The sequence below is a fragment of the Meleagris gallopavo genome, chromosome 6, assembly GCF_905368555.1.
Source record: "Meleagris gallopavo chromosome 6, MGAL_WU_HG_1.1, whole genome shotgun sequence".
Taxonomy (NCBI): domain Eukaryota; kingdom Metazoa; phylum Chordata; class Aves; order Galliformes; family Phasianidae; genus Meleagris; species Meleagris gallopavo.
The window spans coordinates 22,804,679-22,827,245 of NC_139409.1; the positions used below are offsets into that span (position 1 = coordinate 22,804,679).

Below are 22,567 nucleotides of genomic sequence, written 5' to 3' on the forward strand. Positions count from 1 at the left end.
TCTTTGGAAAAAAAAAAACACAAAAACAACAAAGATGTAATTGACAGATCTGTGTTATCAAAATGATTTTGTTTTTCTTGTTTAAACAGCAAAGTAATCATTTTAATATTCATAATGATAATTCATAAGTGCTACCGGGCAATCTTCCAGAGTTTCTTCAAATCTTTCTCTAACCCTGTCACTCAGGGTCTCTCCTAAGATTAGAGAATTGATTGGTGGGCTCTGTTTTTTTGTTGTTTTTTTATCATATGTAAATACTTCACAACTTTTCTTTGTTGTGTTTCTGAGGATGATATGAAAGGAAAAGTTAGAAGACAGATAAAGAGTGGATTTTGTTAGTTAATCAATTGTGGCTTTGGCTCAGTTAATGTGAAGAATTAACTGTTATGCCTAGATCATTAAATAGTATTGCCAGTTTTCACTGTGGATGTGCTAGGCAGGTACCTTCAGAGCTTTAGCATGAACTTTAGCAAACATCCAGACTTCTCATTCTGATAGACTTAGCATAATGCTGGTTTCACTGTATTATGAAATGTCTGGCCAGTATAATTGCAAAGTTATCTGGTTGAATGTGAACACAGAATAGAGTAATAAAAATTCATTTCTCAAAGAGCTCAGTGATGTAGCTAGACTTTTTAATCATTGCTGTGCTGGTGCATCTGATCTGGTAACATCTGATTTTCTTTTTGAAGTTTTGCCTTCTGCTTGTTGACCTTCTTCAGCTAGATCTTCTAGTGCTACAAATGACTCATTGATGGTATTGCTCAGTCAGTAGCATTGTCTTGTTCAGGGTTTCTGTGGGATTACTCACAGTTCCCTGCTTTGCCCACTTTCCACTTCTGTTCATTGCATTATTTTACAAGTTTGTAGATACTTTCTTCATACTTAACAGCCAGAATTCTACTGTCCAAGTCTGTCTATACTTGGTTTCATCTGCTGTAGTATGTGCATGCGGTACATTGTCTTTTTTCTTTTCAAGATTTACTGTGCATATTCTTCCTTGTCTCAATCCTGATACTTAAAGTGTATTAGGTCATGACTTAGTTCAGTCAGTATTTCTGATGCTTGCCCTTACTCTTTTCTTCTTAGGAAAAACAGAATGCCACTCCTCCCAATTGTTCTCTTCCTTGAACCTAAAAGAATCTCCTCTTGGTTGCTATGGTCAGCTTGAATCAGTTTTTCCTCCTAGTACTCTTGTTCCTTTAGTTATTTCAGTGCAGTTTTTTCACTGTTTATTTCTATCTCCAGCCAAAAAAAACCCGTGCAGCTGCTTTATGTATTATCATGTTTTTGGCATCATCCTTGTACAGTTCTACAGCAGTGTAAGAATTATGCTATTATGTTTTTGGAGTCCAGCCATAAATGTAATTGTTTAAGCAGTATTGTTGTATTGGTTGTGTTCTTCCCTTTCTTTGCAACAGATATGTTTCACACCTAATCTCACTTCTGAATAAACCGTTGTTACTGCTACTTCGGCACTGCGTTATTGCCCAAATTTATTTTCATATGGCCAGGCTGATGGCTGCTTGTAGTACCTATTTAGCAACAAAATTACTATGCCAGAATCACAAGATAAGAAATGAGTTAAGAAATAAGTATTGTATCTTCTACCTTCTTTATCTGATTTGAGTTCTGGCTACTTTTATTTTGTAGCATTTCTCATATTTTATAGCATGTGTGTAAGCAGTAAGCATATACGAATAATTAATGTAGAGCCAGAACTACTTTTGTTTTCATCTGGTCTGGTTTTGGCAAATAGTTAAATATCAGGGAGTGACCATCTGTGTGTCCATTTCTGCAGTGGCTTAGATGACTATGGTAGCTCTGAAAAATTCTTCTGAATTTCGCCTGAAATCTAGGGGTGTGGGTTTTTTTGTCCCATACTGTGAACATTTCTAAGCTCTCTACAACTGAGCTGTCTGCAGGATAGAAGTTGTCCCGGAATGATAACTTAATGTTTAAAAAACGAGGTTTGTATTTTACTTAAGCTATTCCTGGCTCACAGAAGCAGAAAAGCTCAAGCGTGAATAACATTATTTTGATTTATCTCCTTTTTTGGTTGTTGTCAGGTTGAAGAAACTATATCTAAGAGTGAGAAGTTGGTCTTTCAGTAGGCAGTTGGTCTAAAGGCTCTATGGGTGTTAAGATGCAGTAAGAAACTTGCTCTGTTTCTTTTTTTCTGAGGTAGATAATGATCTACACAATGCGAACTTACACGTTTGTCAATTGTGTTTAGGAGGTCTCCACTGATCCCACAGGAACTCTCACAGCTGCTGAAGAGAGAAAGGAGAAGGTGCCAAGCCCACATCTCAGTCATCTAGTCGTTTTGACATCTGGCAATTCACTCTATGGTTTGGCAGAGAGAGTGGTAGCCACGGAATCCTTGTAGGTTATTTACTGTACACCACTTTGTGTGATCAATGGAATTTTTAAAGAGTTGTGATTACAATCCAAAACCTTTTTAAGAGGTCAAAAATTCCTAGCCTTTAATGTGATTTTAAAAATGAGAAAGAGAGGTAATTTTTAATTAACAGTAGTAGAACATGACTAACCACCTGCAAGCATAAACAATGAAACTTTCCTGCAGCTTCTCCAGTATTTTGTGACAGCACAAAGCCAAATCTAACAGAAAAAAGAGTTTAAAGAGCTCAGTAGGAGTTTTTAATCTGTGTGTGTGTGTGTATGTATATATATATATACACATATACATATATATAATATTTATTTTATTTTTTACATATCTATTTATATATTTATATTAAAATATATATATTATTATATATATTTAAACCAGTACTCAGATACTGATAGCTGAGACCCAGAACTGCTTAGTACATATTGGCTTGGCTGCATTCATGATGTTCTTGGCAACAGGTGGAAGTTTACCTGTGAAGAAGAGATTATAACGAGAGATTAATGGAAAACTCTTATAAAGTATTTTTTCAGTTGGTGATCAGAATAGTAGTAGAGTCATATGGGATTTCATTTTGTTTTCCACACAAGAGGACATTGTTAAAGATTAACAATTCATTTTAAAATGTGTTTACAAAAGAGAATTAAATGATTATTAATGTGATTATTAAAAAAAAAATCATACCTGTAATAAAGAATTTGATCTCATGTGTTTTTAAAAGTTTACTGGCAAACATGTAATCAGTAGTGTTGTTTTTGAATTCTGACGTGATTTCTTTTTGTGCATACTGGCTTGCCATGAAGAAACTGTGGGACAGTTGTCTACTGGCTTTACTAGGCTTTGGATCAGAATTTTGCAGTATATCCTGATTAAAACAGAAAATTGAGTTCTGGCTATTCAAATCTTTTAATTCATTTTGTTCACAATCAGATTTTCAAATTTTTATAATTGAGTATACATGTTGTTATGCTGGCCAAAAAATGATACAATTCTTATCAGTATTAAATTTACCAAAGTTGCATATCACTGTTGCCCAATAAATGTAGATAAAAAGAAGTACAGAGACATTCCAAATGTTTAATTTAGTTCATGGCAAATTTTCTTTATTTTCAAAGGGTATTTCTGGCTGAGCAGTTTGAGTGTCTTCAGCCTCATCTTGATGCAGTGATGCCAGCTGCAAAGAAGCCGTTTCTTCAGCAGTTTTATTCTCAGGTCAGAATTGTGTAATTCAGAGCTTATTTTTTAATGCAATATTTGAAACTTGTACTATATGATGGAAATATTTTAAGCCATAGTTTTGTATTGCTCTTACTAGCCTGAAATTTACTGAATTGGATTTTCTTTTTATTCTATTTCAGACTGTGTCAACTGCCAATGAACTACGCAAACCAGTTTATTGGATTGTTGCTGCTAAAGCTATTGATTATGAACAGATGCTGCTTCTCATGGCTAATGTAAAATGGGATGTGAAGGAAATCATGTCACAACACAATATATATGTAGACTCTCTTTTAAAGGTGAATACTTTTGGAGAAGCAGTGTGCTAGAGCCACATACAAGCTTAAACTACTGCATACATCACTAAAACTGTTAAGGCAGCATGATCAGAGCAATATAACATCCTGAAAAATATTAAGTTGTCATAAGGAAATCTGTCCAGAATTTTCATTGTTCTTGCTACTAGCAGAAAAAATTACAGAGTTTTGTCTTTACTGGAGTGATTATATGTTGGTTAAAGCACAGCATTGTGGTACTCTGCTTCCTCTTGCTCAATTCCTCTTTCAGAAAATTTGTGTTAAATACCAGTTTTTTGGTCAGAAACTAGCTTAAAATGGTCATTGAAATCACCAACTTAGTGGTTATTCTCTTGTTTGTTTGCTAGGAAAAAACAAACAATAACAACAAAAACTATGAGATTCTAGCATTGGAATGAAATCACTTGGTTGGACAAGTGTGGCCTTCATAGTCTGCAGTACAAACTCTGATGGTCACACGGAGTTCATTGTCAAGATCTCCTTTATGGTTGAGTTATTTGATAACTTTTTAAAAGTGATAAAGGCATTAGTTCCTGGCAGCCGACTTCTGTTTCTCTTTATGTAAGTCAAAAAATCATTGTAGTAGTAATTACGTTCAGTTATGGCTAGTTTATCACCTACAGTAACAGCTCAAAATCCATCCAGTTCACTGATGTTTCAGGAGGAAACATGTACCTTTCTTCAACCTAACTTGTAATCTAGCATCGCAGTATACTGCTGAACTGTTTGATATGGTTTGTTTTTTAGTGGGTGCTTTCAGCTCTTACTGAAGCACCAGGGAATTTTTTAATGCAAAAGGCTGAAGAATGAAAAATGATTGCAATATTTTTGAGGTTCTCCCTGAAGGCTGATGGGGCAGGTTTTTAGATGGATAAAGAGCTTATCGCTGGATTTTCTTCATTGTCTGTATATTGGCTTTCAGAAAGTTAAAGATGAGTTTAGGGAGTGAGGCAATGAGAACATTTTTTTTTCTTATTTTAGTGTGTGTATGCAGTTCATTTTTTCCTTATTTATTTATTACTAGGCATTTGTAGAGTATGATGTTTTAAATGCTAATGGAATTATGATCTTACACGTTTTATCAGGAATTTGAAGAATTCAACAGAAGGTTGAATGAGGTATCTAAGAGAGTCCGTATTCCACTAATAGTCTCAAATATACTTTGGGAGCACTGCATGCGCTTGGCCAATAGAACTCTTGTGGAAGGGTAAGAAGTTCATGAAAGTCTTGGTCTTGAGTAAATATGTCTGTAATGATAATGCTTATGTCATGGTATTAAAGTTTCTAATTTTTGTAGTGCATTGGTAAGCTGTTGAGGTTTTGAGGATGAAGTGTAATTGTCGACATCTCAGTGAGATGCTGGTGTTTATCTTTTCCAGGAAGTAAGACAATTGTTAGGAAGAAAAGTTGTTAACTTTAGCAGTTACTTTAGGGTAGCCATGGGGCAGAATTTTTCTAACTTCATTGGGAGCAAAGAGGTGCCCTAGATGACTTGCTAAATACGAACTGAAATACTTAGCCAACAACTTAGCTTAGTTTAGCTTACACCTAACTTGCCACCGATTTCCCAGTCTTTTTAGAGTCGGTGTTGTAGTCTTTTCGTTCACTACTTGTCTGTGCTGTCATCTTCTGCATCATAGAATATGTTCTATATCCACTCTTTTTATTTAATGTTTCCATATTTCTTCCTGTGTACGTGGGGTCCTTAATTACAGGAGAGTATGGAAGAATGAGATGGAAAGAAGTGCAACAAGTAGACACAGGGTAAACAATAACTATATTCCTCCTTGGGGTTTGAAGGACTAAGTTAAACAACTTTAAGAAGTAAGATTCATTTTTATTTATTTATTTATATTTATTGTTCGTTTCTACTGTGTTCCTTTTTTCAGTTATGCTAATGTGAAGAAATGCAGCAATGAAGGACGTGCCTTGATGCAACTGGACTTTCAACAATTCTTAATGAAACTAGAAAAGTTAACAGACATTAGACCTATTCCAGATAAAGAATTTGTGGAGACCTACATTAAAGCCTACTACTTAACAGAAAATGACATGGAGCGCTGGATAAAAGAACACAGGGTAAGAGTTAAATTTTAAATTTTTTGCTGTCTTTTAGGAGGATTCCCAAGAATGGTGGAATCATGCTAACAACTCTAAATGATTAATTCTGTGTGCTAAAAATGATTATACTCATACGTATATATTCATTTGTTATAATAAAATTGTATGGCGTGCAATATAAACATATATATGTGTGTAGATATATGTTTATTATCATATGAAAGTACCTTTATTTGGAAGGAATAATTTTGACAAAAGGAAAATCTAGATTTCTTTACCTTTTCTACCAATTACCATTCCATATCTCTTAAAATGATAGAATTCATCTCAGGAAGATGTGCTATGAATTGTAGTTTCTGGCTTTAGCAAAAGTAGGCCATCTGATACTCCTTACACAAGAAATTCTATGTAGGAATTACTGCTAATCTACCCGGTATTCTGAGATGGGTTGAAGCCAAAGAAAACTTTTTTCTACTCTTTAGGCAGCATCTCTGATCCAATACAGGCAATAGAAACACATGGATCCCAGGCATCTGAAGCCTATACACTCCGTAAAACCTGTTTCATAGTCTCAGCAATGACCCAGACTTTCATGTAAATCAATTCTGAGATTAGAACAGCATTGAGGGAAAAGAAATGCCTGTGTTGGCATGTACATCTGATAAGAATACTGATTTGACAGTCTTTGTTGTCAGGAAAATTATGTGCTGAAAATAAATTTTAGATCTGATAGATCATAGCTATGCAGTGCTGTGGAGAGCACCTGCCCAATCTAATAGTACTGCATTACAGACCAGTGTTGCACTGGAGGGTGGAGAGGCTCAGTAGCCCAATAAATGTTCTGTTTTTTTACTGTGTTGGCTTTTGTTTGTTTGTTTGTTTTTAACCATGAGAACGTAAGATTTCTTCAGAATGCAGCTATCTGTTATTTTCAGACATTGGTTTTGATTCTGAAGATACTTTCATTGTAAGTAGTTGATCATTTACAATTTTGAGAGTTAATTGAAGTAATTTATCAACTTGTTCTTCAGATGCTATCCCTGTAAAAGTTGCTCTTTTGTGCAAGTGAATTAACAAGGCAAAATCACCAGGGAGTAGGCATAATCCCTTTTTGGTTTGAGCTCTAAGTAAGTGTACTGTATTATGGTTGGAAATTATTGGTGCATTATAGATGAAGATAGTACAATGTGATTCGAGTAGGAAGTTTTCATAAGATAATCAAGAATCTTACCATACCTCCACCCTTCTATATAAAGAAGTTTGCCACTTAGGCTGGGCTGTTCTGGTTGATTACTGTAGTTCTGATACCAGGCAGTTTTTAAATGCGTATGAGTGGGACAAGCACAAGTACACCAAATGCTTCTAGGAATGGGTCTAAGAAAATGATCTAATGTATTTGGGCCAAATTTCCTCTGGTTAACTTCCATCCTTTAGTGAAGCTGAGAATACTTGTATTCTGTTCAGAATATATCAAAGTGAACAAATTCATCATCAAGAAGTACAGTTTGAAATTAGGCCTTTAGGAGTGGGCAACTTCAACAAAGTTGTAAGGCAGAATGCATAATAGTCATCGCTTTTTCTTTCTTTGACAAATAAAACTGAATCAGGATCAACTTTGCTATCCGAGATGAGACTTCATTTGTGTTTTCAAAGTACTTGGCATGCTTTCAGGGCAGCATAACCTAACAATTATAGTAAGACTATAAGCAATTGTCATGCTGTTAGAGCTGGCCCACTGTCAAAAAGAAGTCTTTTAAAATGGAGGATTGGGAAATCTGTATTTTGGAATTATTTTAAACCCAGCTAGAAAGGGATGAAAAACATTGTTCTGAAATATGGTTTTCCCTGTTATACCTGGAGCTGTGAGAGAGACTGTGAGCTGTGTTTGGTGATCTATGTGGAATAACTAGTTTAAATTTTTGAAAATGCTAAGGTTGAAGGTAGTACTGGCAAATGTGGGGTTTTGACAGGTGTTAAGAATTCTTGTAATACTCTGTGTCATTCTTTCCTCCTTTGTCATGTACTGAAATTAATGTTGCTTGAAGACCCTGTAGACAGAACTATTTAGAGGCTTATCAGAAATATGATGCCAAAATAAAAAAAGATCAAGTTTTGTCACAGTTGTTAGGAAAATGTGGTGTTTAAAACTTATTTCATTTGCATGTGTATCTCTCACCACACCTCCAAAAGAATGGAAAATGCATTATAAATTGATTTAGATACATGACTATTACTTTCTGTGAACTCGATCCAATGCTACTAAAATTGTAGGCATTTTCCATTATATTCTGCCAGGCAGCAAAATACAGTTTTGTACTTCTCTCTCTCAACTATGAAAACTCTCCAGACCTGACTTAACTAGCACTTTAAGTCTCTCTTGTTTCCTGATTGCTGCTATCATTTGAAAAGCCCACAGAGTGTGCATATCTGGTTTTTAGTTTTCAGTCTTTATCCACTGTTCTTATTCTGCTTGCCATAACATAATCTGCTTTTATTTGCCAGGAGTATTCCACTAAGCACCTGACAAATCTGGTGAATGTTTGTCTGGGGTCTCACATCAACAAGAAGGCGAGACAGAAGCTGCTAGCTGCTATTGATGATATAGACAGGCCTAAAAGATAACTGGAGAGAGTTACTTTCCGTTTACTCTTGTACCTTTTTCTGTTCACGTGAAGCATGCGGACAAATGACAAATGGACTAATGACAGCATTGTCTTAAAAACCATTGTGCATGACTTTTCTTATCAGCATTGGAGACACTCTGAATTGGCATAATGTTCTAAAATATTACTTTTTTAACCTGTAAGAATCCTTTTCTTATGTATTTTTCTGTTTTTTTGTTATTTGCCCTTAGTAAAGGGCCGCTCTTTGTGTATCATTGGTGAAGTGTATATTTTGAAAAACTGTATACTGTAAGTAAAACCAAAATCAGAGAGAAACACATTGGCTTAATATATAGTTGATGCTCTTTTTTAATAAAAGGGCTATTTGAAAATATGACGTTTTCCTCACTGCTTTTCCCCTCAGAATTTGTGCTTTATTATGGACCAGTGTAAAATGAAAGAAAATGTAGATCTTTGAACAACATATCTTGCATGTGGATTAAGAATATAGATAAATTAAAAATTCTCATGTTGATGTCTTTCATCTTTACATGTATTTAAAAACGTTTATTTCAGAATTAATATAGTCATATCAAAATTATTGACTTCAGATCAGTCAAGGTAATAAATACTGTACACTAAAACGAGTTACTTGTGAGACTTCATTTACCTCATTTAACAATGCAAAATGACACGTGTTATAAAAATGAGTGTTGTTCCTCTCATGTCATTTCTCTTTTGTACCCCTGCCACTCTTTCCTGTTCCCAAAGCAGTAATGCCAGAGAATAACGGATTTTTTTGGCTGAATTTTCGGATGGATAATGTTAATATTTTCTGCTCTGCTATAGACTCCTGGAATGATCCTGAGCATGTAAAAATCCCCTGGCTGGGTATTTGTCCTAGAAATTGATTTGTCAGAGCATCACTGACCACTGAGGCTTTCAAATTTGCCTTCAGCAGAAGAACCTGTATTCTGAATACATTTCTACTTTCCTTGCAATGTTCCTTGTAGATGAGATGCTTGGGGACTGCTCAAACTGTCATAGCAAAACAGAAAAACTCTCAAGGTGATCTGAATTAACTTAAATAAAGGCGTTAATATTCATTAAGATTTTTCTTACACTCTCAAGCTCTGTTCCATGTCTTTGTTTTTCAGTATATAATGTTTTAAATATTAAAAAATTATTATGTAATAAACATTTTTCTAATCTGAGGCCTTTTAAAAGGCAATACACTAGCAATGAGCTAACAGTTAAAATAATTTACGTAGGATAAAATCCACTAATGACATGGTAAACTCTCATTTTCAATACTTGCCATTGCACTGTTTTAATTCAAACACAAGAGAACCAGCAAACCAGCACTTACTGAAAGTCAGCAGTACGGATCGACTGGAAATTGCCTCATGGAATCAGATAATTGTTCTTTTCTGTAGGTTAGTTTCATCTTCAGAAGTGATGAATTCTGGCCATCATTGTGCAGTTTCCTTGAAAAGCCTATATATGGTTTTAGAGCAGTAGAATTTACATTTTTAAATATTGACTGTGTGGCATTCATCTCCCTGTACATCTGTACTTTAAAGGAAATAGGATTTAAAACAAGGTTAAGCACCATTCTGTATAGACCATGCTGTCATCCTGAGTTCTTCTGAAAACTTGTTTAGCAGAGTGCCTATGTATACAGTGAAGCTGAATCACTTTTACCTCATTAAAAAGGCGATTCAAAAAAAAAAAAAAACAACAAAAGGAAAAGTGTAGTTCATTTTAAGTGTGGACTTTTGCGTCAGTGTATCTGCCCTGAAGTCAGATCCTGATCTGACTCTTGGAAGGAATAGAAATGTGTCAGAGACTGTTAGTGTAAAATCTGTTTCAATTTCCTTCTCGTGGATGAAAGAAGGAATTTAAATAGCTTTACTGTAATTGTGGTGAACTGAACGTGTGGTTAATTTCTCCTGAACTATTTAGGTTGCTGTAATTTGTCTGCTCACCAAAAGGTAGGAGTGCAAGCTGATTGTAATGTAGGGTCAAGGAAGGAGGTGAGCAATTGCACGAGTCCTAGTAAGGAGCAATTTTTGATAACATATCTATAGATTGACTTATTTTAAGCCCCCAAATAATAGAATGCGCGATGTTAAACTTATGAAAGAAGATCAAAAAATTGTTTCACATGTGCCTCAGAATTTATTATATTCTCTAGAGCAACCTCCACTTGCTGCCCAATATTGATGCTAAGGGATAAGTTACATATAGCTTAATAGCCTTCACATTTCTCAGTCCTGAGTGACTTAACAAATCTGAGTTTGGGCTGAATGTAGAATTATTAATTTGCTATGAGTTTGCTTATAGCTTCCACAATCTAAAACGATGGTTCTTTTTGCAAACCATTGATTTTTTTAGCATCTCTGTGAAATAAGAAGTTTTACTGCTTTTCATGAGAGCATAGTTTAAAACTTTGTACATCGCAGAAGGGCTTTAGAATACTTTAATAATGGAGGATGACTCCTTTCAGTCTCCAGGGAGGCTGACCATCACTGCAGAGGTGGACAATTCATCTGTCAGTCAATGAAAAATTTAAATCCTATTCCTCAGACAATGAGTACTCTGATATTCACCAAGGTCACCTGGAGCAGAGATGAGGAGTTTTCAAGACTCCGGATAGGCAAAGCCTGATAAGTGTAGATGGCTGTAAGCCTGGCATCTCAGTTGCAGTCAGTGGTTATGAAGTTGTCCGATGAGGCAGCAACTGGGATAAAAATAGTGGGAAACTGTCTGGTCCACTTATGTGACCTTGTGGGAAGCTCAAGTTCTTGCTCCAGCGTAGGTTTATTACTCAAAGCAGAATGGCGTTGACAGGAAGAACCATCTTGGACCAGCAGTGCTTCAGCTGGTGTGCTGGTGTGATGAGCAGCACCTGCAATGTGTGAATTCCAGTGAATCTGAGGTAAGGGCTTAATCTCACCTCCTCCTTTTAGACAAGTAGCTAAATTTCCAGGTAATCGACTATTTTGGGGTCCTTTTTTCCCATGTGAGAGGGAATCTTTCCATATGTAAAATCAAAGGCCTGGCTTGTTTCAGATCTGCTTAGTGAAGCCTAAATGTGAGGTGTAAGTCAACTTCTGAATGCTTTCTAACATTTCCCTTTTGTGGAGAAAAAGGGAAGCACAATCAGTGGCTGTCTCAAAGCTTTCTGTGAAAGCTCGGCTTTGCCTTGCAGCTTACACAGATGTGAATGACAAAGGCACATCCCATGATAGCAAAGATGGGGTTTATTTATTGCAGGTCTGTGGATATGAGTTGTGCTTGTCTTACTGCTACGGGGCACAGCTATATATATTCCCTCCTCATCCTGCAAAGGTGCTGTGCTGCGGTCATTCTCCCCTAACCCTCTGCTTGTGGTTAATGTTTATGAAATTTCTGTATTGCAAGCTGTACTTTGATAACAAGAAAATAGAATAAAACCAGTTTAAAAAAACAACAACTCCCCCCCAAAAATAACCAGAAGATTAAAATGATAAATAATGCTGTCCCCAGCTAAATCCTCAAAAAACTGAATGTCAGCAGGCACCTGCTATGTTATAAATGATGCAAACAGAGATGGATAAAAAATGCAGATTTATTGTGTGTGGGTGATAGTATCTGTGTTATTTATAACCACAGCTCGAAACAGCATAGCGTGAAAGCTAAACATTGCACTAGACACTATGATTAGGGTACAAGTATGGAGATAACATAGTTTGCAAACTGTAGAGTTTCCATGCTTACTGGCTATTTAAGGACATTTCTGAATGTCTTGGTTTTGTAGAGCCAGAGCTGCTTTGCATCACGGCAGGGACTCCATTTTTCAATATCTCCTCTTTGAGATCCCAGCGTGAACTGAAGCAGCATCTTTCAACTGAACTGAAGACCTGGAAAATCTATGTGTGTTTTTTTCAGACCTGATGGGTCTGAAGTTTTGGTCTGGTTGCATATATGAAAGGAAGAAGAACATTCAGAGCAGAGAATTACTGATCCATGTCTTATATTTGTAGATGAATTTGCATAGGATTCAATGTTGCTGGATTTAAAGTTGGCAAACTATTATCTAAATGTGAGTTGATCTTTGAAAAGTAAAATGTGTGAGCAAGCTGGAGATCCAGGAGAAAAGATCCAGGAGGCAGTGAAGTGCCTCCTTCAGCTGTGCACAAAACTAATACAAGATCAGATATGCAAAAGGACTGTTGGTATTTCTGAAGATTTTTTTGTAAATAAATCAGAAGTTCACAGTTGTGTGCATCTCTTGCACAGTATAGCTTGGTGGGTGGGTGGTGGTGGGTTGGCAGTTAGACTAGATTATCTTAGAGGTCTTTTCCAACTTTAAACATTCTATGGATATATGATTCTATGATCTCCCGTAGTTTTTATTCATAAGTAGGACTACTCATAACTAAAACTCAATACATTGCTTATGTTTCATTAAAGAATAGAATAAAAATGTCAAGTCAGCCCTAAGTGAAACAAATCCTTGTAAAGGGATCTGATTAATGTTTATAAATATCTGAAGAAAGGTGGGTGGCATTGGATGAGGCCATGCTCTTCTCAGTGATGCATAGTGATAGGACAAGGAGCAATGACCTAAAACTTGAACATAGAGAGTTCTGTACAACAATCTGAAAGAACTTATTTATGTTAAGAGTGATGGAGCACTGGAACAAGCCGCCTAGAGAGGTGGTGGAAGGAATATCTCCTTCTATGGAGATATTCAAGACCTGGCTATATGCCTACCTGTGTGACCTCAGTAGATCATAGAATCACCAAAGTTGGAAAAGACCTCCAAGATCATCTATTCCAACTAATTAGTGGTTTCTCTGCCATCACTTACATTCATAACATCCAGTGAAGCCTGGGCAGCCCTGTCCTTAAGAAGAGATGGTGGGTAGGGAGGCTTGTTGTCCTTGCTGCTGTGGGACATACTGCTCCATATGCACGGAGCCTGTGGCTCACAGAATGGGCTGAAACAGTCCAGAAGGCTGTTGAAAGCATGGTGAGGGCACCATTTCTTCCTGTACAGCTCTCTGTTCTGCAACATAGAACCTCAATAAGTGCAAGAACTGCCCTTGCCTGACAGGGTTATTAGTGCAGTGCTAAGCATCAGTGCATTTTTCATGAGCATATATTTCTTGAAGCTCAGGGAAATGTCACTGATGTAAATGAGTTTGACCAGGAGCTACGTCCTGGCCCTGAGCTGCCAACATCCATCTCTTCCAGAGCTGCTGGAATATTCAAGCAGCCAAATGATCCAACCAGCTGAGCATTTGGGCTGTTCTACTTTTCAGCTAGACTAAATTGTTGCTGTGAATAGCAATACCTCATAGCTACAATGCTGTTAGTCCCTGTTCTCCAATGCACACATGATGTACTGCTGTGTCTATGCAATTCAACAGGGCTATTGTTTCAGGAAGCTTGCCACAGCCTTGTCTTAGGAATGAACGAGATCCATTTGCTTTCACTGAGATACTCACTGCTGCATTGAATTGCTTGGAATATCCTCAGCAAGGTGCAGGGCTCTGGGCAGTTCTGCCAGTTTGCACAAAGGGAACTTCTGCTAATCAGGGGAAGGAGGTCCTCATGGACTGCACACAGAGTGATTCCTGGAGATACTGTGTGCTATAGTGGCTCAGTCATCGACTTATTCGGGCTGGGATTTACTTTCTGCTCTGGCACCAGACATAGGGAAATTTGTTTTGTCTTCCCATGCCTTATTCACCTAGCTATAAAAGGAATGATGCTATCTACTGTTTTTTATGAAGTTATAAGGCTGTGGCTATGTGGGCATGAGCTGTACTTTCTACCAGGAATCAGCGACTTAACCTAAGGGAATCTGAACCATAAATCTTTGTGGGGCAGAAAACACAAAAGCTCTGCCTTCTTTCTGCCTCAGGCTCTTTAGGTGCAGTTTCCTTCATTTTTAGGCAGAAGCCAGCCATCTCCTGAATGTTACTTCTTCTGATTTGGCCTCTGAGTATTGAGGGACCCTGCCATGAACCAAAAAACATTACTGGAACTACAGACAGGACTCTCCTGAGACACTCCTATGCCTTACAGTCATCTGCTACTGCCGGGAGTGATAGCCAGGCAGCCACAGGAGATCACATAGCCACAACTAGGGGTAAAATAAAAGAGATTAATCTTTTTAATGACAGTATGGAAGGATATTAAAAATACATACATGCTTGCATCCTAGTTACTGTCATTCTATACAACATCAGTGAAAGCTCATGCCTTCCATGTGAACTGTGTCAGCAGTGAGACTAAGGAGATAAATGCCCCAGAACATTGCATAGGCATGGGCTGAGAGGGGCTTATTGGGAGAGACAGACACCAACAAACAAGATCTCATCTTTACTGTGATGATCAGCATGATTTCCGGGTAGCAGAAAAAGAATTTGGGAGAGCAAATTAAGGTACTGTTTGCTTAGGGTTCATGGCCTTGTGAGCCAAGCCCTTGCCCCTCTGCCTGCAGAGCCTCTTACCACACAGAAGAAATTCAGGAAACCCTGGGGACCACTGTGATTTCCTTAAAAGAACAAGCTGTTTTTCTTAAGGCACTGAGCTATGATATAAATGCCTGTAAGATCAATAAGTATACAGATGTTGTAAACTATTGGATGATCAATAAGCATACAGAGAAGTTAGGCTTAGAGATATTATCACATTGGAAAAGATAATCAAAGATAAATGAAAAAGCACTCACTAGTGTTGTAGGCTCACAAGGAACTCCATAAAGAGCAATCTCTAGAGAGAGATCCTTCCTCGGTGGCAGTCAGCCCTTAAATGTGGTGTAGGAGAGGTGCAGTCAGGCTCCACCTCTTCCAACCACACAGCTGAATTGCCTTCACCTGTGTTCCCATGGCTGACTCAGTGCTTGCCTCAGGTGATCAATCAGAGGTTCAGGCCGTGATCCAACAGTTCCCCTACAATGCCAAAATCACTGCACAAAGGAATTAGACAAGGAGGAACACGGATAAATAGGTGAGACTTAAGCATTTGTTTGCTCACAGAAAAACTACAAAACAAAGTTACTGAATGCTCATTTTCTTTACAAATATCTCGCTGTTGTTGTTGCAAAGCCTACCTTTGAGACACTTCCTAATAGAATATTCAGGTAGAGAACAGAGATGATTTCTGCCCAGTGCCTGCCCATTCTTTTGAAAATCTACCATAACTAATGATGTTCATTTCCTGGGCATGAGTGCAGGAATTGTCCTGCTCAATCCAGTGATATATCTCATCTAACCTTATTGGAAGCAGTGTCGAGTCTATTGGAAAAAAAAATCAGGGTGCACTGATGGAAAACTACAGAATGATGTCTCTAGCTAGGGGTGATTTCTTTCTCCAGGCACTGAATTCCTTGATGAGCTCCAGCTGCCTGGGTGGATGTTAGGACAACAGACTCATAGGCTCTGCTTGAAATGCTGGATGATTAGCTGCTGTGTGCTCTTATTTTGTGACTTTGGGTTGTGGCTAATTGTTGTATTAAATTTCTGAGTTCTGCATTTGAAAGGAGTGAATTGTATGAATAATTAAAGCCCAGCCTCTAACAACTGGTTGGTAAGGCTGGGAACTGGGCTGAGTGAAGTGCATGCAGGAGGTTATGAAGCCTACTCTTTACAGGAATAAGAGAAAAGTCTTCAAGTTGATGAAATAAATTTTTCTGGACGACTGCATGAGTCTCGATCACTACCTGAGAAGTACAAATGCAATCTTCTCTAGGGTTATCCAGTACTCTGTGGTGAATCTATCTGCTCTCACTCTTCTGTGAGGTCAGTGAATGATTTTCAGAGTCAGTCTCTGCAGGGTACCCCGCATGGTTTCCTGTGAGCAGACTGTGTTCCTGTGTCATACAGTGGCTTTTTTTTTTTTTTTTAAAAAAAAACACTGGCTTCTTAGGAAAAGCAAATTTCACATTTTAAAAATTGCAGAAGAATGGTGGCTTCTCTAAACATTTCATCAGTGTGTTCACCTTGCATTACGGTGGGGAATAGGAGAAGCAGAATAGAATTTGAAGTATTAACAGCTTTTACAGGAAGCTGGCAGGTTATTTCTTTTGCATTTGCTTTTTTTTTTTTTTTTTTTTTTTTTGTATTTTACAGCACAATATAAATAAAACAAACGTCTTAGCCATCAGTGCCAGCTCGTGAAGGGAACTTTCCTCATTGGCACTGCTTCTAACTCATGTATATTGCAACTGTGCCATCCTCTCTAAAAGTAAACAAAAATAATTTGCAGCTCATTCGGATTCAGGAGAGACCCACCTGCTGGAAAAAAGGCATCTCTCAGGTCATTTTCTTCTTTCCCCGCACTTTGAGGCAGAGCCCTGAGGAATGCAGCTGAGGGCTCTTTGGCCGCCATGCTGCTGGCTCAATCACAACCTGCTACAGAGGCTCAGCCCTCCCAAGGAAACCACCAGCTCAACTGCTGCTCTGGTTTTCTATTAGAGTGTAAGCAAGGCTCTGATACACAGCCTCTCCTTGTTAGTGGTAGATGAGGGGATGCAAGCACAACCAAAGGAGTAAATTGATCTAAACTTGGCTATAATGACATGCTCTGAGGAGGCAACTGGGAGCTGCTCTTTCGCACTCCCTGGAGCTTGGGTTGTGAATGCAAAAGCATTTTGGGGAGAGACCTGGGGAAAGGCTGACTGAGGATGCTGGTGGTTTCACCTCTCAGCAAAGAGGAAAAGTTCTCATCTAGACTCAGTTGGTGTGTTGCAATGAGGCTGAGGTCTAGTGCACAGACCTGAGAAAAAGCAAATGATTTGTAGGACCTCTGTGAGCTACACCAACAGAAAGAGAACCAGAGACCAGTGAAGTGAAGTGGCCTCTTGACCAATGACAGCCTTCCTGGCTCCTCCCTTTTGCTCTGGTAAATCAGCTCCTCTCGGGGTTGCCTATCTCAAATTATTCTTTCTTACCTGAGAAATAATTCTGAATTAGGTAGAATGGAGAGACAGCATAGAAAGCATATCAGTGCCACGAAGCGGAAAAGGCTGAATTTCCTCTGGTGGAAGATGTTTGATTTTGTTACCTCCACTGCAAGATAACCTGAAAGGCACTGCTCTAATAAATCGCCTTTATTTTATTTCTTCCAGTAACTCATGAACAACGGAGAGATTTGTTTTTTGATGCTCTGTGTCAGATAATTCCTCCTCTGACTCAGTCTCCCTCCCCCAGCCCTAAATCAACTAACACAGCACTTTGACTGTACACCCATGCAATCAGTAGCCTGCAGATGGGCACAGTTCTGTGCCTCAGGGTTTGTTCCCTATCAACCTCCTGAATGTCTCTCTGTGTACAGGAGAGGTAGGATTGGGCAGATGCCATTACCCTTGCAAACAGCAGCAATAAGGCCATGGGAAATGTCTCCTCATGATCTTATCCCATGACTTTAATTAATGGAGGCTAGGAAGGATTCTAGGCAAGGTCAGACAGGTCTGGAAAGGAGATGCTTTTCTGACCATTGGGACATTTAATCCAAGAGAGGAAGGGGTTTTGCAAATATTGCTATTACTGACAATCTGTGGAAGGTTTAAAAATATTTCTGGGAAGTGAACAGAGAAGAAAATTTGAAGATAATGTTAATTAGCAGGGAGTAGGGTAATACAGCGAAAAATTTAAACATAAGTTTAATGCTGCTATGATATGACTTCATTGTCACTGAGCTGATTTGGGCCAGAAAAGAACGTGACTGAAACCTTCACAGTTTCTCAAAGTTAGCTTTACAGGTATGAAGAGATAAATCCCAAAATATAAAGTAGACCGTCTTGACTGAGATAGATAAAGAAGGCTGAAGTAGTGAAGGTCTGGAGCTGCTTTTCAAAACCATTGACAGACAGGCAGAGCGGGAAGGTAACAAAACCCAGCCTCAGCCAACACAAAAACAGCAAAGAAAGAAATGACTTTAGAGGAAAGGATTTGAAAAGAGAAAGGAAAAAAAAAACAGAGCAAAATATTGACTTCCAAACTTTCCCTCAAAAATTCACCTTGCATATTCTTTCCTTCATGTACCAATAGCAGGATTTTTTTTTCCAATTATGGCTGCTTCCTCTTCTTTTCCTTTTGGAAATGATCTGAAAGATGAGTTCTATTTGTATTCTTTCCTGGTGCTCATTTTGTTTCACAGAGAGAAGGAATGATCAGAACCTTGGAAAAGAAAATATTTTGTGATTTTTTTTTAAATATAAACAATATGCCTAGGACTTCTGCAAGCATCTGTGGATTTCTAATATTCAATACATCTTGTTCATTGTTCTTGTTTCTCTGCTTTGCTATTTGTGAAAGTAGAAGAATACCATATCAACTCTTTTTATTCTTTTTGTTATCAATTATTTTAAAAGCCCGACTGCTTAAATCTTAGAAATGAATCACTCCAAAAATAGCAAGGAAAAAAAAATAGGAACAACCCAAGGGTACATTCCACATTCCCACCCCGCTCTGAAGAGATATCTGAGTTTAAACTGCCCAAGTGCTTGTGTTCATCACCTGCCCCTTGAGTACATTCACCATGATCAGCCATGCTGTTTTCTATGTTGCGAGCAAGAATACTGCAAGTTGGTAAACTGCAAAGCCCCTCTTCACTGTGGTACCTGGCTTCCCTGTAGTGTCTGGCTTCCCTGCTGTGGGCTCCAGTTCAGACCATGAAATACAAGGAGATCTGATGGGAGCTTGACTGCAATACACAGGGGTTCCCCTGCTGCCAAAGTACAGAATGAGGTGAGTGTAAGCAGAAGTTTGTTACTGTGTGAGCAAGCTCTCATGTTGCCACTCTTGTTTCGACTTGGAAAATGAAGGGAAGCATGAGTTAGAGGTCCCGTGCTTCTTGAAGGTGCTGGGCATAGTGCTCACAGTCTCCTACTACATACACATGTCTGCGTGGGATGACTGGCAACAGTCAAAATGATGGGTTCAGCTTCAGTTACTCTCCCAAGGATGTTAGAGACGGCTGACTCAGAGCTGTATCCTTGCACACACTTCTGAAACAATCAGGGAAACTTCTAGCTAATCACTAGTGGGAACTTTTCCCCAAATGGATTTATTTTCTTTCCAGACAACGTTCAAAATGGATCTGACATTTGATTTAGGAGCTTGCAAATACTGCTTCTCAGAAACATATCTTTCTTAGATCCTACAGTGTTGTTCTGTCTGGGAGAGGAAGGATTTCTACCAGTAATATTCCATGGAATTACAGCTATATGACTCCAAACTTACTGTAGGAACCATGGCATGTTAAAAAGATGTTAAAAGAGTTCTGAGTAAAATAGTTTGAAATAAACTATGTTTTTGAAAAGAAGAAAAATATCTGTGCATTTTTCCATACTTCCTATTTATAATTAATCCAACTTTCAGGTAGATCTTTTGCATTTTCATTACTATTATTTCATACTGTTTAATTTTCAGTTGCTTGGTAACTATTAACAAGCTTAAGCTTGTCATATACATAAAGACTCTGGGAGAATATACAACACAAACATAAGTCTGTTGTACAGCTGTCTGCTCTACGTGTGTTATCCAGAGCAATTCTTCAAGGTGTTCTAGAATTTATTTTTCTGTCTTGCTTTATTCTATGCACTTTTCTGGAATATACTTGCATGCTCTGGCTCTTCTCCTCTTTCTCTTTGCTCTCCATTTCTTTCTTCACCAGGAAAATATTTGAAATTTCCAATTTCTATTGTGCTCCAGTCCTATGCACGTAATGATGAACTTGTAAGTCTGCTTTTTATAACAGTGTGTCAAAAGCTCCTTGACAGGCAACAAACACCTTTGGCTTTTACTGAGACATTTGCTACGCAATGCAATGAATCACCCTCTGCAATACAGTGGCATTTGAGAGCCTAAGACAACACAAAATTTATTCAATATAATTACAGTGCAGCTATTCATAAAAGGTATGATAGAACTGATCCAGAAAGGAGATCAGCTGGGAGACAATACCCTTACATGCAGAATCTTTATATTTACATGTGAAAACAACCTTTGATTTTGGACCAGTTGAGTTTTTAGACTATAATATTAAAGCATATTATTAGTCTACTTACAATAGTATATAGTCACAGTGCTCACTGAATTTAAATTTGTACTGGAAATATCCTTGATATTGCATTTAACAATGTTATTAAAAAGTTCAATTCCTGGCATAGTTGGTGTTACTCTCAGCCTTGCTATGCTCCTTCAGGTGTATTATGATTTTGCCTCTTACCTTCTAAATGTATGAAAAAATGTTGTGCTTTTGCTACCTTTTACCAGTATGTAGACAAATGATGCCCTCAATATGTTTTCAATATCCCCAAGGTCATCTGAATTAAATAGCAGCTCTTCCGTATTTTAGGCCATTCTTTTGACATTAACACCAAGTTTAAATAAAGATCTTGCTTAGGATGTAGAATTGATTAGGATGGGATGAAGAAAGTAGTCTTGAAAAATTGTTGATTTTGCAGCACGTGTGGGGATGCAGGGCTGGAGAAATTCTGTTGTTGCAAAAGTGCCATTGGAAACTGGGACATTATCATGGCCTGTTCATTAGGCCTCCATTTCACTCCTAATAGCAGAGGTTGTTCAGGCTTGGAGTAGGTTGATATGAAGCCATTTTCTAGGAGTGACATTCTGTGCAATCTGATTTCTGTACTTAGGGGATAATTGCCTATTTCACACAACATTTTTCCCTCCTTCAGGCACAGGTTGTCAGTAACCACCTTCTTGTAATTTAATTTTAAATCAGTTTGAAATAGGAGAGTGAATTTGAATATATACAGTAGATTGCATAAGACTATCACCCCTGTTTCAAAAATGGGTATTTAGATGTATAAACCAAATGCTAGCTATTTCATAGAATCATAGAATGGTTTGGGTTGAAAGGGGCCTTAAATGTCATATAGTTACAACTCCAGGAAGAAACAACAGACCCAATCCCATAAGTACACAATATGTTTTGCTTCCTGTCTCCTGTGATGCAGTCGTTTGCTGAGTACTTGATCCAAAATACATAGAGCCAACAGAGATCCAAATCAACGATCCACAATCTATGGCAAACATCTGTGTCATTATAGTAAGCTCACTGTTTTACTAATGGAAGAGAACTAGTTATTCATGAGCAAGAGGCCCACTTCAATTTCTTGTGAATACTGCTGTCTTGAAACTGATTCTTATTTCCCTCTCTGCTCTGTAAAGCAGGTTGATTCACTTTGTACATGTAAAGGAATACTTGTGATTTTCTTCCCCTGACGTGTTTTGTTATTTCATGTATGTTCACCAAGAGTAGAGAAGCTGGGTCCTTAATAAGTTTTATTTTCTGCTGTTGATATAACTCTTGATGGGTTTCAGATTGGAGCCCCCTGTGGAGCCCCAGAGAGAAACCAACCCTGAGACCCAAGTATGGCAAGGACATGGAAAAAAAAAAACAAAACACAACAGATTGGTGGGGATATAAAACCCCCCAGGACATCTACCTGCTTATTTCTCATTTTAAAAATAAAATTAAAAAAATAAAAAAAGGATCCTGATAAGATAAATATTCAGATATTTATAATAGTATGAACTATTTCCAAAGTATGTCTTGACACTTCATGTAAAAGTGTTCCCAGCATATATTTTTGTATAATATTTGAATATTTAAAATCATGCTGCTTTCCTCATTATAAGATATTACTACAAGAGTATATTTTCCCTCAGTTTCCCTTTTGTATGAACATAAAAAATCTTTGGTGCAAAAAGCACCAAAGTCCACTGGCAGAGAAGGCGCACTTGTGAAACTCATTTGCACTTAACCACAAAGTGCTGAAGTGTGTGCCTCAAATCTTTTGACTTTGTGCTGAAAGAAATGGAACTGTTCGTGCAATTACCTTCAGATGTTTATTTAGGTACTTTGCTGATCAGGTTTAAGTGCGAAAACATTATCTAATGATTGATCTTCAAAATCTCTCACTG

The 22,567-nt window shown here is 37.8% G+C and overlaps 1 protein-coding gene and 1 long non-coding RNA gene across 2 annotated transcripts in view; one reads left to right on the forward strand and one right to left on the reverse strand.

The window, feature by feature from the left end:
- VPS50 (VPS50 subunit of EARP/GARPII complex) overlaps window positions 1-9,259 on the forward strand; it is a 66,072-nt gene extending 56,813 nt beyond the window's left edge. The window contains exons 23-28 of the mRNA XM_085227445.1: window positions 2,237-2,385; window positions 3,529-3,625; window positions 3,772-3,930; window positions 5,034-5,155; window positions 5,838-6,027; window positions 8,512-9,259. Of these exons, the coding sequence (XP_085083571.1) occupies window positions 2,237-2,385; window positions 3,529-3,625; window positions 3,772-3,930; window positions 5,034-5,155; window positions 5,838-6,027; window positions 8,512-8,631 (837 nt within the window). The 3' untranslated portion in view covers window positions 8,632-9,259. The remainder of the gene's footprint in view (window positions 1-2,236; window positions 2,386-3,528; window positions 3,626-3,771; window positions 3,931-5,033; window positions 5,156-5,837; window positions 6,028-8,511) is intronic.
- LOC146544101 (uncharacterized) lies at window positions 2,709-15,426 on the reverse strand. The gene is made up of 2 exons (XR_014884232.1): window positions 15,343-15,426; window positions 2,709-11,523 (listed from the first exon to the last, which is right to left on the reverse strand). It is a non-coding gene; the product is annotated as an uncharacterized LOC146544101 (long non-coding RNA).
- Window positions 15,427-22,567: the final 7,141 nt, after the last annotated feature.